The sequence below is a fragment of the Trichomonas vaginalis genome, chromosome I (assembly GCF_026262505.1).
Source record: "Trichomonas vaginalis G3 chromosome I, whole genome shotgun sequence".
NCBI classification, from domain to species: Eukaryota; Parabasalia; order Trichomonadida; family Trichomonadidae; genus Trichomonas; species Trichomonas vaginalis.
The window spans coordinates 12,496,510-12,511,476 of record NC_067203.1 but is presented as its reverse complement, the minus strand read 5'-3'; the positions used below and the strand labels follow the sequence as shown (position 1 = coordinate 12,511,476).

The 14,967-nt window shown below is 34.4% G+C and overlaps 4 protein-coding genes and 2 pseudogenes across 6 annotated transcripts, besides 1 other annotated feature; 1 reads left to right on the top strand and 5 right to left on the bottom strand.

Moving 5' to 3' along the window:
* Positions 1-922: 922 nt before the first annotated feature.
* Positions 923-14,967: part of a mobile genetic element that runs on past the window's edge.
* Positions 1,898-2,368, bottom strand: TVAGG3_0974740 (uncharacterized protein; the record flags this gene model as incomplete). Its single annotated transcript, XM_001323902.1, has 1 exon — positions 1,898-2,368. The coding sequence occupies one exon, from the start codon at positions 2,366-2,368 to the stop codon at positions 1,898-1,900; it is 471 nt and encodes a 156-aa protein (XP_001323937.1).
* On the bottom strand, positions 6,455-7,311 carry TVAGG3_0974730 (organellar and viral DNA polymerase type B; the record flags this gene model as incomplete). The annotated part of the gene is made up of 1 exon (XM_051253792.1): positions 6,455-7,311. A coding segment is annotated over one exon (857 nt), but the record flags the coding sequence as incomplete, so codon positions are not given.
* On the bottom strand, positions 7,415-9,485 carry TVAGG3_0974720 (annotated as a pseudogene). Its single transcript has one exon. A coding segment is annotated over exon 1 (2,071 nt).
* Positions 9,537-9,914, bottom strand: TVAGG3_0974710 (uncharacterized protein; the record flags this gene model as incomplete). Its single annotated transcript, XM_001323904.1, has 1 exon — positions 9,537-9,914. One exon carries the CDS (start codon positions 9,912-9,914, stop codon positions 9,537-9,539), a length of 378 nt encoding a protein of 125 aa, XP_001323939.1.
* TVAGG3_0974700 (uncharacterized protein) lies at positions 10,003-10,476 on the top strand (the record flags this gene model as incomplete). Its single annotated transcript, XM_051253791.1, has 1 exon — positions 10,003-10,476. One exon carries the CDS (start codon positions 10,003-10,005, stop codon positions 10,474-10,476), a length of 474 nt encoding a protein of 157 aa, XP_051079365.1.
* Positions 12,502-13,464, bottom strand: TVAGG3_0974690 (annotated as a pseudogene). The gene has a single exon. A coding segment is annotated over exon 1 (963 nt).

Here is a 14,967-nt window from a genome sequence, read left to right as displayed (position 1 = left end):
TACAGAGGAATATGCGAAAAAGTGTCAGAAAAAGCAGCAGAAGTAGCAAAAATGGAACAAGATGTTATAAATTTGAAAAACCATACTACTCAATATAAAGTACTGAAAGATGAAGAGATAAAACAAAAAGCCCTGAAGACATATATGGATAGCGATGAGTATAAAAAAGAAGTTGAAGCAAATGTAAAGGCAGAAAAACTTTTACAGTTGCAAAACCAAACCGTACAGTATGAAAACTTAGCACAAGAAAGTAAAAATAACGACGCAGCCATGCAAAAGGCAATGAAAAGCGCAGAATATATAAAAGCTAATAATGACTGGTTAGATGCCCAAGCCAACGCCAAAGCAGCCCAACTTATAGGGTCAATAAGGACAAAAATACAAGCGGATGAAGACAGTTCAAATGAAGCTTTAATGAATGCTGACTTTAAGAACGCCTTCGAAGCTCTTCATAGTAAGGTGAAACTAGTGAACGACTTCTCATCTGGAAAGAAACTGAAGTCTGAAGGTTTCGACAAAGAGTTAAGAGAAGTAGCACAAAATATGACGAAAATAACAGATGCAGCAACGAGACAGGCAGTTCAAAGTGCCTATGACGCCGTTAGAGCAACTGTTGTGGAAAGTCAAGAAAAAGAGTTACAACAGACCAAAACAGACCTAGTAAATGCTTTCTTAAAAACGAAAAGTCAGGTAGGACATTATGCTGCAGATGGAACATATGTGCCAGCTGGTGGAACTTATATACCACCAAACCCTCCAAGAGAAGCACCTGCACCAGGACTACCTAAAACATTTACATCGTCACATGGACACAGACACAGGCATGCACCAAAACCAGCACAACAACCAACACAACAACCACCTCCACAACCAGCACAGCAACCAACAGTTCAAAACCCAGCACAGCAACCAACAGTTCAAAAGTTAGTATGGTTATGTTGGGTACTGAGGCACTGCGTTCTACCTTACCCAATACTTGTGAATTTGACACTTTACAAAACCGTTAACGTATATTTTACAACACAAACGACAACATTAACTTAACCTTAAATATTTACAAAGCCGCCAACCACTTCACCTCACTAATGTTTTCACAAACGACTTCACTACTGTAAAAATAAACGTTCTCACTATCGTTCTCACTAACGACTTCACTAATGTTCTCATAAATTTTCCTCAATATCTTCATCATCAGTGTTAACCCTATTGTAGTCATACTTGAAGCCATAAACTTTCTCTAACTTCTTAACGTACAATTTACATAACTTACCTTCGTCATCGTATGGTTTAATGATATAACTATTTCTATCTTTATACACAGTCAATGAAAAGTCAACTGGTCTCGGATGTATTTGAAAGAACATGTTATGCTCAGGAAGGAAGAATAAATGTTTAAATGTATGTTTGTTATATGTTTTGATTTGTTTGAGTTGCTTTTGTTCTGTCATTTACATCCAAATAAAAATTTTCAGTAAAATAAAAAATAAACTTAAAATTAATGATATCACCACCCTCACACGTATGAAAACATAGCACAAAAATAATGTTTATGTTAGAATGTTAGATCTAACACGTTTTCTAACCTCTTTTCTAACCATGTTGAATTCATTGCTTTATAACTCTCTTCCTTTATCCAACTCTTCTAACTTCTTCTTAAGTTCAGCAATGTTGTCCTCATGAAGTTTAATCTTCCTTAATATACCTTCTCTATCTAATGGTTGCTTTATCTTTCTAAACTGAACTCTACCATCCTTCATAGTATGAACGTAAAAACCTTCTGGAACCGCTCCTGATTTAATGTATTCTACCAAAAATTTTTGTTTCATTGCTTCAGTGACTTTAGTCGTCATTTTACTCTAAAAAAATGTTCAAATAAAATAAAACTAACATTATTTTTTCAGTAAGGAAACGCAGGAGTTTTACGATTTATTTGAGGAGTAGGTTCTGGTTTAAATGTTGGAGTCGGTTTTGGAGTTGACTTTTGAACAGGAGTTTGTACTTTCATAGGTTCAGGAGTCATTGAAGGTGTTGTTTGTGAAGGCGTTGGTTTTGACGTTGGTTTTGGCGATGGTGTCGGAGTTTGTTCAAATTCAGCTACTTCAGTATTATTTATAACATTTGCTTTGTTTCTTTTCAACATCATTACTGCTCCTGCTGTAGCTAGCAAACCTAGTGGGAGACCATATCTTATATAAGGACTTGACCAAATGCTATTTTTGGCAGGAGCTGGTGGAACACCTAACCTTGGTGAAACTGCTCTTTGCCATTGTGCAGCTCGTAAGAAATATTCAATAGGTGCTCCATAATCGTTTGGTAAAGTTTGTTTCACAGATGGTGAAGGTTCACGAGAGCTTGATGAAGAACTCATTTATAAGCTTTAAAAATAAACGTTCATCCTTTATTCCTCACTGTCGTCCGTGCTAAGTTATAGTCGTCAAGTCTTATTATTGGTATGCCTGACTGTCTTACTTGTATTGCAAAGCAACAATCCCTCATAAATCCAATAAGTGGCTTTGGTACATTTTCAGTTGCTAGTTCAATAGGTCCTTTAACAGACAATTTGTATGTTATTGGAGCAGTAGATGTTTGACCTTGCTGGAAGCAAAAGTCCACTTCTGTTGGAAAACCACATAAGAAATGTGTGTTGTCATAGCTATCCCATTTATGTTCCACACTACCATCATCCACCAATGACCTCATAACATCTTCATTAAATCCAATCATATCATTGTTTGTATTGCAAGCGTTCGCAACCATTTCATAAAATACAGGTCCATATGATTTTTCAGGTTCTGCAGGCATATTTCCATAAGCTCCCATGGAAAGCTGAAGATATTTAAACTTAGGGTTCTCAAAATTAACATAATAGTTGTCTTTCTTTCTAAATAGTGCCCAAATACTTTTAACATTAATAGGCGTATAAGCTGCTGTAAATGTTGCACTTGAACTATCTGTATTCTTTGAGAATGAACCATCCATAGGAATCCAATCCATAACTTTAACAGGAAAACATAAAGCCTCGTTTGTATAATGTTCTACAAGTTCTGTATAAATGTTAGGGTCTAAAGAGAATGACTTTGGATGAATAAAACATTCATTAAAATCCATCTTTGTTCGAAATAGTTGCTGGGTTACAGTTGTAATAGTAACTGTTCCACTAGCTTCAGTTGCACTCGTTATCATAGTGAATGGTTCATTCCATGGAACAAATTTATTTGTCGGTGGATTTGAACTGAAGCAAATGCAACTTTAAGAGTTGGATTGAAAGCAATGATATCATTTACAGATATAGATGTGCATTGTAAGGCGTCGCTACTGAACTTTACTTTAAGCTGAATGTTTCCTGCAAAAGCTGGAATAAATCGAATAGGTTCTAATGGAAGGAATCTTCTAACAGGAATTCTTAAACGAAGCTTAAAATCAAATGATTTTCCTGCTGTAATTGGACCAACAATTTGTCCTGTTCTGCATGTTCCCGAATGACTCCATACATCTTCATGTCGAGTCTTTGAAAAAACATCGACTTTCTTTATTTGTTCGGTAGTTTGTGAGTTTGAAGTTATATATGCTTCTTCTCTTGCGTTGTCTTGAGAATATACGATACGACCATTTGCAAGGATTTGATATCCAGCAACTGCATAGAAAGCGTCATCGAAACCAATCCAAAATCCTGGTGGGTTTGTTTTATTGGAACCTGAACCAATTTCTTTATCTACAATAAATTGACCTTCCATTTTATACGTAATGAATGTATTGTAAAGGTCCAACATATTTTCACCAGGAGGTGAGAGATTGAATGTTACCCATGTGTTATCTTTAGCAGTTCCAGGTTGTGATGGAATCTTTGCGTCAGAATATTTTCTATTAGTGTCACCAATTTGAACTGCATTGTCTATGATATCGAAATATGAGCGAATCTGATGAATATGCTCTGCTGGAGTAAATTCGTTTAACTGTTCGTTCTGCATGTATTTACTTCAGATAAAAATATCTATTTACTTCATTATTCTCACTCTTCTTCTTGGTATTCGTGGTGGAAGTTGTTTCTTGACATTTTCAATGAACTGTACATTCTCTTTTGTCTCACTTCTTTCACTGGTGGGTCAGGGTTCTTTGACTCGGTTTGCTTTTCAATGAAATTCACGAACTTTGCAATAAGCTCTTGGTTCGTTATTGAAAGTACATCTGGCTTCTTTTCTTCTTGTTCTTTTGGTGGCTCAGTTTGTACAGAAGGTTTTATATGGGCTTCGTGGCTTCCCTTGCCATGCACCTTAATGTTGTCGCTCTCTGTATTCGCTAATGGAACCTTTCTTTTTCTTACATATATTTTACCATCTTTACTCTGACTTACATAATAGAAAGGATGTTGTATTCCTCTGGCGTCATTTAATATAATAGACTCTCGTTCTGATTTTGACAAGCTCATTTTACATCGGTTAAAGTTTTAATTTAGTTTTTTATCTACAGTCAAATGACTCAGACAAGCCTACGGACAAGACCCAAGGGGTCATAGATGTTGAAGCATTGAAGAAAGAAATTCGTGAACAAATTTTATCCGAACTGAAGGAACAAAAACAAGAACAAAAGCCAGAGAGACCAAAGAGAAAACTTAGTGAAAAACAACTAGCTGCATTAGCTGCTGGAAGACAGAAGAACCCACGTTTGCTGGCGAAAAAAGCTAGAGAAGAAGCAAAAGCAAAGGAAGAACAAAAAGCAAAGGAAGCTGAAGCAAAGAAAGAGTAAATGGTTTATTTTTATCCAAACTAAATGTATAGACAAATACCTTTATCTGTTGCGTTCAGTAGTGAAAACCCTGACGTCAAAATAAAGGGGAACAGAGTAACGTTTAAGTTTCCAACAGACTGGATTGTGAACATAAATGAAGAGAAGTACATTGGCATAACATCTATGTATATAACACGTGCTTTCAGAAAGGTTGACTTTATACTTCAAGTCGAGATAGAAAATGACGAACAGTCTTTAAGCGCCCAAAACATTCACATATACAAATACTTTAAAGACGATACAACATTGTTGCAATGTATGATTTCATTTAATGAGATGTTCGAGAAAAAGTTCAATATTGAAGTACAAACTTTACAGCCTTTACGTGAGTTTCTTGCACAACTGAAAGAAGAAGGTAGTCAGCCACAACTTATAGACTTTCATTATGAATTTAATGAAAATGAAGATGGAACTCATGACTGTCAGTTTGTTATATATTCACCATTCAATGAAGTCGCTAAAAAGAAAGAAAATCCATTACGTATAAGGTTTCAAATCTCTGAACCAAGTGATGATTTCAAGAATGTTTTCAATTATGATGCAATACTTCCGAGGAAAAATGAATTTTCAAAGATTGTAACACCTGGCATTTGGGATAGAAAGCAAGCTATATTATATTCAAACTTAAGTAAGGGAGTTGAAAATGAGTTCATTGGTCATACAAGAACTTCACCACTTCCTAACCCTAAATACTATAAATTAACTGGCTTCAATCGTGAGTTTTGGATAGACATGTTCTCCACTCATGACCATAAATGTCCAGTGTTCTTACCTCCAGAATAAGGACTGTCTCTACATTGAAGCACAACTCTTAAACTCTACCATCGCAGTATTGTAAAATCTACGCTAGCTTTATTTTTATCACGAATGACCTCATTCATGACCTCATTCATGACCTCATTGCTGAAAAAATAAATGACCTCAGAACTTCAACTTACGAATAAAGCTTGTTTTAGTCGTTATTGAAAAGTTGAACTTTTCAGCAAAGCAAGGTTGACATGACTTACATAAGTCGAATGCAATCTCTTGACCATCATAAAGTGCTTTGTAAAGTTTCATTAAACTGAACTCAGAGTCTTTGTCATATGTTCCAACAGGTATGTGAATGTTCTTATCTTCATTGTAATAGCATTGTATAGCTTCAGGAAACATTTCATTAGCGGTTAAAGCAATAACATCTTGCTTCACGCCTTTCATTCTGCAGTGAAATGCAACTTCATTTAAATCATTCGTGAGTAAGTCTATGTAGGTCTTCTTTCCACAGAAAATACTTTTATAAGCTAAACTTTGTTTTCCAGGTGTTATTTCTGCAAAGTCGCTATGAAATTGACCAAGGTTCTTTCCTATAAGTTCTCTACCGTATCTCTTCTTAAACTCTGCTGCAAGCTTTGGGATGTCTTCATTATATAAGTGCATACTGTCGGTATCCTGGTAAAATATTTGAAGACCCATGTCCTCTGCAGTACAGAATACTTCATTCATAATACGTTTTGACATAGACAGAATATTAACACCAAGTGGACAGAAGTTAAAGTGTCTGCAAATGCTTTTCGTTAGCTTGAAAATAGTTTTATCTGAACCATCCAAACCTTCGAACTTCACTATATGGTTGTAATTTCTTATAGCATATCTTATAGCATCTTTGTCATCTACTATGGTTATTTTTGACTCAATAGGAGATAGAATAGTTTTGCCATAAATGCTGTTCAGAATGAGTTTTATAATTTCTTGTAAGGGGTTTTCTTCTTTCTTATACTTTAACCTTAACTCAAACAACTTCTTTACTTCATCTCTTATTCTCATATCTCTGTTTCCATCGTAATAGTATCCTTGCAACACTTCACATTTGACACCTTGATATTTTATGAGGTCTTGTAATGTTATATGGTCAACATACATGAGACAGCAAGTGTTTGAACTTCTTGGAACGTTAAGTTCTGGATTTAGTTCAGGGTCGCAAACTATTAAATGAAAGTGTCTGGGTATACCAATCTCTGTTATCTTAATGAGAACAAAGAAGCCAGACATAAACTTTTCACCAATGGGTTCCTTTTGGTCATCATCGAATAAATGTCTCATGAGATACTCTGTGCTTAACATTTCTTCCTTCAATACTTTTGGAATACCTTCTAAAGTATAAAGTCTTGCTATAGCTGAAGGATATAATGAAACAGTGTCGAAGTCAGCAATGAGTTTCTTTTTGCTCTTTTGTTTCATGTTATCTGACAACATACATCTTCCACCTTGAATGCATCTCGAAATAAATTCTCTTGGTTTATTTGAGAGGTCATAAAGATTTCCATTCGGGAAGTATACTCTGTTCTCAAACAATTTGTTAGCAATTGAACAAATACTAACGTAGTCATAAACGTTTAAATCAAACTCTTTCAATAAGTCATTGCGGAACTTTACAAAACCTTCTCTTAAAATTCTTACATCTTGTTTGCAGTAAAACGTGCTATATTTTTCTAAGTCGAAGTGGTTCTCATCTATTCTGCAACCTTTGATGGAATCTATGTTTTTCATAAATGTATCTGCATCCCGGATAAACTTACATGCTTCAGAAATGACACCAGTTCTGTTGTCATTTGCTAACAAAACACTGCTGTAGTAGTTATATGGAAATACTTCTTTCGGTCCTGTTTGTAAGTTAAACATAGCAGGAAATAGTTTAAGCTTCTTATTTATAACACTGTAAGAGTCTTTTATAATAATTGCCCGTCCTTTATATAAACCAGTTATTTGCATTGTTCGTGAACCTTTAATGATGGGAGTTCCTTTCACTTCTGTCATGTGTCTTAAGATGAAGTTTATGTCATAACTGAGGTTGTGAAAATATATTAAACTCTTGTCAGGGAGTCTTTCCAAAAATTCTGTTGCACAGTTTTGACCCCAAATGCTTTCACTCACTGAACCATCTTCACTGTCATAACAGATGTTAAAAGCTTTATGAAAGCCATCCGTACTACACTCAAAGTCAGCAAAGAAAACGTGCTCAGGAATGAATTTACATTTAGCTTTATTTACTTCTTTTGACTCTGCTTTCTTCTTCAGTTGTACACAATACTTTGGAGCATATGTCAAATCTTTAAATGGTGCAAGGTTCTGTTTATATAAGTCAGTAGTATATGTGAAAAGTTCTCCATAAGAAATAGGTTCGAAATATTTGCACTCCCACAATGTTTTCATAACATCCCATAACGGTGTTGTTCTATCATAACGAACTACATATTTATCTTCTCTCTTTGTATAAATCTTCATCTGTTTCTCAATGTTCATTCCACCACAAGCTTTGAGAATTTCTTTATAGTTTCGAATGAAGTATGTTGTCATTGGAAGTCTTTCATTTAGCATGTAGTGGTCTTCAACAAGAAGTAAGTCAATAGTTCTAACAGTTTCGCATTCTTTTGGTATATATCTCTTTATTTCATTATGTCTTGAGTCATTGAAATAACCAATGGTAACATTAAATGCTATACCTGTTGCGTCAGAAATTTCTTGTACTTTACTTTGAGGAAAGTCTCTAACACGAATGACTTCTCTCATGTGGTCAATAGTTTCTTCATTTACTCCAGCCTGAATGCAAGCATAAACGAAACAATTGTCCTCTGTCATAAGTATTGCAGTTCTTTTGTTCAGTTCATTGAAGATTTGGTAGCGTTCAAGATTTATAGGTAATGTGCAAAGATACTTCCATAACTGACCGCTTCTCTTCTTATAAAACTTCTTTTCACCATTATCTTTCCAAAAGCTTTCTATAAGTGCTGGGTTTCCTGTTTGCTTAAGAGCTTCCAAAATGGCTTTCTGGTCATTTGTCAGTGTGCTTTCATCTCTATATGGTCTCTTTTTTGGTTTGCCTTTCTTTACATCTGACATCGTTAAGCCTTCATATTCTGTTAAATCATACATCTTTATTTCAGTAAGATTCTTTATGTTTGTCAAGAAGAAGTCATAGTGCATTTCAACAATACCTGCAGCATTTGCTTCTATCTCTGATATAAAGTTCTCCTTCAAGAGCTGATGTAGTAATGTTCCAATATTATTGAGGTTTAACGTAGAACATTCATACTTTCCACCAAGTTTATAACATACCATCCATCTTTGTGTGAGTTTATTTTAATTTTCTCTAAGAGTCTCATGAAAACCTTACCGAAATGTTTGTGTAAGTAGTCTCTGTTTGGTTCATCTAAAGCTTCGATGTTAAAGTCAATGAGTCTATTGCCTGACTTCACATTTCTCTTCCTATTCTCTTCATCTTTCTTTAACCATCTCTCACCTTCTTTTGGTTTGTCGTCAATGGAACGAATGACATCGTTAGCTTTGCGAACTTGTTCTATAGCACTTTTAAACATCTCTCTTCTCTGTTGTTTCAGTGTGTCGTCTCTTCTTCTTGTTTCACCAACGTTCGCATTTGTTATGTCAAACATCTCACGCCTTACTTCATGAGGTATTGAACGTCTATGATATAAGTCAATAGCAACGTCATTTAAAGGAAATGCTATTGCATGGACTTCGTCCTCGCCGCGTTGCGGCTTTATGAACTCATGAATTCTATCATAACTTATTGCACCATTGTAGTCTTTAATGAAGTCAGCGAGTGCTTTTTTGTTTGTTGCGTAATGCTTTGCTACTTCTATATTAGCTTCTGTAAGAAGTTGTTTTATTTCCGAGTGTTCTAACTTAGACAACTTCCGATACATCTTTAGTAGGAAATAAAAAAATATTTTTTCGAAAAAATAAACTTAGAAAAATTATTTCTTTATATATTTGCCATTCCGAACTTCGAAAAGATGTTTTATACCAGCATAGAATTTTTCTCTAGAGCTTGGTCTTATATCGTTTTCATGACAATATTTTCTATATTCTTCATATAAAGCCTTTTTTTCATACATTTTATAAGGACAATCTAACCAGAATAGCGCATATCCATTTTCGTTATCTAGGTCTCTATATGTTTGTGGAATTTCGCTTTCTTCTGTTTGTAGAATTTCGCCTTCACTATTTAGTTCTATGTATATATATTGTGGAATTTCGCTTTCTCTATTTAGTTCTATGTCTATATATTGTGGCTTAAAAGGATGTGGGCAAGAAGGGTCTGGCGCTATGTAAAAAGTTAATTTTTCTGTCATCTTTTCTATCGGATAAAAAATATTTTTTGAAAAATTAGATTACATTTTTTTAAGTTATTTTTCAAAATAATTTAATATTTTTATTTTAATGAAACACATGCAAGATTGCAAGTTCTTTTCATACAATGCTCTCGCTACTGCCATCAAGAATGAGTTCAATGGTTCTGCAAACGTTAATGTTATCTTTAACAAGAAGTTTGTGAAAGAATCTAAGTTCGGTCAGTATGTCAGACCATTAGCTATTGTCATTGACCGCAAACGTTATACTTCACAAGAGTTAGCAGTAGTTTTGAAACAAAAGGGTTTCTTCGTGAATGTCAAAGATACTCATTATACTGTTATAAAGAACTCCAACATTGACTTCTTCAGTATTGCTATGAATCTTTCCGAACAGAAAGAATATAAGAAGGGTGAAACATCTGTGAAATATTATCCTTCATCTCTGAAGACAATAACGAACAAAGATGTTATACAAAAGTTCTTACCAAAGGTTGAAGAAGCTTCTATTGACATTGACGAAGGAAGTGAAATGGTTGAAGAAATTGACCCTGAAGCTATTTAACCAAAAATATATTTTTGGTGAAGAGGTGAGATGTCACCTGTTTTTTCACCTGTTTTCTCTTCGTTAATGTTGTCGTGACTTCTTCGTTAATGTTGTCGTGACTTCATTCTTCCTCTTTGAAGTTATCGAAATATTCTGTTATTTTTTCCTTCAGTAATGGTAAGTCTTCTTTGAAGGTAAGTATTGTGCAACCTTTGATGTCATAGTGTGTTTGAGGAAGAGTATTTTTGACAATTTCTTTTATTTGCTCATTCGGTGTCATTGAAATCGGTAAGTTTTCACGATAGAACCAGTTTCTGTCAGATTTATATATTTTAGCAAGGTCGTAAAAGCTTTTGTTGTTTCTTCTGACTAAATGCAACATAACCATATCTCTGTCTTCTTCATTCTCCAACTCTTCAGTATAAATCATATACTTATAGTTCTTTTCCTTTCCTTTTGGTACTGAACGCGGTATTCTTTTCTGTATGCTTTTGTCTTTGGATTCAATGACTTCATCTTTTTGCTTGAAGTTTCTTTTCCATCTCTCACGTTCTTGTCTGTGAAGTTCGTCAAGAAGTTTGTAAATATTCCAAGCATAACGTGGTGAAGCCCACATTGCAACTGCATTTACTAAAAGTCTATGAACATATATCTCTCAAACCGTTTGGCAATTTTTCACGGTTTTCATAGAGTTTTGGCGACTGGGATTTTTTACCTACTCGCTGTTCTTCCACTGTTTTCAGAAAAAGTACGTCTCGCTGTGCTTCACTTAATAGTTCTATGGTGCTTTGGTTCCTAAACCAGTCTTTAGGAAGCTTAGTATCTGGAGCAAAACAAGCCGTCAAAATACTTTGCATTTGGTACATGTCGTCTTTGACAGAACGAATGAGTCTCAATTGTTTGTTATACTGTATGTATTCGTATTCTTCATTTATGACTTCATGAACGATAGCAGTTGTTGTGTTCTCTAATGTTGACATATCTGTCTTTACATACAGGATAAAAAATAAATAAAATAAAACTAACTTTATTTTTTTTGAGATAAACACTATTTCTTCACAACATTAAATTTTATCCTGTATGAAATGACTTTAAAAGATTATTGACTGACTTCGAATTACTATCTCATTGACGCACTGACAGACCTCAAAACTGTGTTGAAAGTTCTTTAAGCTTTAAGATTGAAGGTACGACGCATTTTGTCTTCACTTACGTATTGAAAGAAATATGACCGTTATCATAACGAAGTGAATCAAACACTAATAAAATTTGTTAGATAAAAAATTGGTTAACAATGAATATTTTAAACGTGAAGACCAAACACTGCTGGAGATGATGAAGAATACAGACAAGTTATTGAAAAAAAACGCAAGATTAGATGCAATAGAAAAGAAGTTTAATGAATGTCTTACAAAACGTATGAATATTTATGCAGTGGGAAGCCAGATGGAAATAAATTTACGTCAATATGCAATTTATAAAATCTTATGTCGACAGGCTACGTAGCACAGTGGTCAAAGGTGGTGTTATGGAGGGGTCAGGGTCTGTGGTTCGAACCGCGACAGCGCCGTATTTTCTTATTTTTCTTTGTTTGTCTTGTTTGTCGTGAATAAAAGTGTCATAAAAGTGCTCTATCTTCCACGGGAATAAATAAAAAATTTACTTTATTTCTTCTTTATTTCTTTGTTCCCGTGGAAGAAGGGTTTTTGCCGTTTTTCTCAGCCGAAATCACGATTTTTTCATTTTTGGAATCCTTAGCAAATGAGGAATCTTTTCTCTCGTGGAAGCTTTGACCAAAATATAATTTAGGTGAAGAGGTGAGATGTCACCCGTTTTTTTCACCTGTTTTCTCACCTAGTTATTTTATAAACGTTTCACATGGTAACGTTATTTTTTTAAATTTTGTGAAAACTCAACGGTTTGACACAAGCCCTAAAAATTATTTTACTCAGATTTTGTTGCTAAATTCAATAAAAATAATGTTTAGGTGAAGAGGTGAGATGTCACCCGTTTTTTCACCTCTTTTTTACCCCAGTTTTTTCACAAGCGTTTTACTGAATTGTACGATGTATATTTGAAATCCTAAACAATTTCGTAGCTTCTATTTCTTCTGTCAGTATGTCAAAAGTTTTAACAATACCGAAGGTTTCTTTATACTTCTTCTTGACGTCAGATAGAAGGAAATCTTCTGCTGTTGGATAGTTTTTGTTCAGAAATGCTAACATGTCCATTTTATCTTCTGCTGGCTTTTCTGCTTCTTTCTTTAAGTCAGCATAGTCGTTTCGCATTCTTTCTATCTCTTTGACTGAGTAGTTATATTTCCTAATTGCTGCCTTACATTTTGAACATTGCGGGTTCATTTTTGCGTTATACATTGAAATAAAACCAGCTAAAACAACTAAAGCGTCAATTGCTCTCTTCATCTCAAACATAGCGGGTCTTAGTTGTTCGTTCCATACTTTGCCTCTTCTATCTTTATCTCTTATTTCCCAAACACATTCAGCAACTAATGAAACAAAGTTATCGTAAGTCTTAAATTCTTCAGATTTATATATGTCAGAAATGTTTTTATATACCATGTCGCAATCTTTGTCCATAACCTTATGGTTGCAATGAAAACCAAGGAATTCATAATTTACCTTTCGTATGAATTTCTTAATTTCTACTGAGTCAGTTGGTTTCACTTCAATTTCGTCGAATTCAGGAATAGTGAGTTTTTGTTGTTGGATTTCAGGTAGTTTTAGGCAAATGGTCAATAATGTCCTGCATTTCATAAAGATATTCTTCATTTGTTTCATCTTTCGCACTACAGTCTAAATTACTTGTTAAAAGTTCCTGCTTAATTTTTTGTATTTCTGTTTCAAAAGTATATGAAGAAGGAATGAAGCTTTTCATTTCTTACTAACATAGATGTTTGGATTCATGACTAACGAGTTTGGTGCTGTTGTTGTGGACAGAGTCCGCCGTTCGCGGCTTGAATTGTTGTTGTGCGATTGTTGAAATCATATCTTTTATACAAAATAAAAAAATAAAAAAATAAAGTTAGTTTTATTTTTTCTATCTTAAGGAAATTCATGAAAATTCATGAGGTGAGAAAACAGGTGAAAAAACGGGTTGACATCTCACCTCTTCACCTAAACATTATTTTTGTGTGTAAATTTATGACAAAAATAAATGGTACCATTATATAATACATGACTGTTCTCATTCATGTCTGATTTACATCCAACGAAAAAGTTTAAAGAATTTTCTTATTCTTTCTGGCATGTTTTTATCTTTCCAGTACTCCCGCTCTAATGGTCCCAGATGAGTTGGTTTAGATTCTCTCAAGTTCTTAGATGGTATAAATCTTCAACACCTCCTTCATATATCTTACTTTATAAGTGTCCATCGTTTATGTTGTAGTCAAGTATTTCAATAACCACTCCTCGCTTTGCTTCGTCAATGGTTTCAAGCAAGTTTGCCATTACTACTTTCGACTAATTTATGACGAGGGTAAAATGCTATGGAGTCCGTCAGCAGCTTTTTATAAGATATCCATTACCTTGCGTAGAGTCTACGATATAATAATTTCGACTTAACCTTAACGTTTCCTTTGTCAACGGTTTGTCGTCCAAAGAACTAACACGAACTTTTGTACCAGGAATGAGGGTTAAATTGTGTTGAATTCTGATATTTTGTGTTTGACTTTCGTTGTTCTTTTGTAATATACTTTTCTTCTTGTTGTTGTGTCATTGAATTTGGTGTATGTCCTGTTGTAGAATGTGTTGAGGAATTGTAAACTTCGATGAAATGTTTCATTGTTTTCTTCGGTAAAGTCTCGCTCTTGATTTAAATCTCTGAGAGTCCTTATGAAGCGGTTAATGATACGAGTATGTTTATGGTTATGGTCTTCAGTAGTGTAGTGAGTTATGTATGCTATAATGAGAAATTCTGTGATTTCGTTGCTGAGGTATGCACCGTCTTGGTCCTGATGTTAAAATACTTGGGCTATGTTCTGCTACAAACTTTTGTAACACTTCTTAAACACTTCATGAGTTCCTTTATTTTCATTATTACGCAAAAGCTTTGCGAGTGTTAACATTAATGAAGAATGAGGAATGGTTTATGTCCTCCTTTCTGCTTTGAATGAGAGTGTCAAATTGGTATGCGTCAGGAGTTTGGAGTAAATTGGTAAAAAGTAGTCGTAAGGATTTATTTTTGTTTGATGTAACATTTTTGTCAAAGAACCTTTTCACTTCAGCTCTGTTAGTAATCCCGAACTCTTTGCAGCTTCATTGAATTTCTTAAAAGACCTCCATGGATGTTGTTCGAAATACTTCTTTCAAGCTCATTTATGTAAAGTTAAAGATTTAACCAACTCGTATCCAAGCGTGCATTGTTATATAAGGAGGCATATAATCTTTTCCATTACTGCTGGGTCTGGTAATACCAGCTACAACATGTGTATGATTTCCTGCAGTTCCACGAGAAATACCTGTGCTAACATCTTTGGGTCACTGAGATATC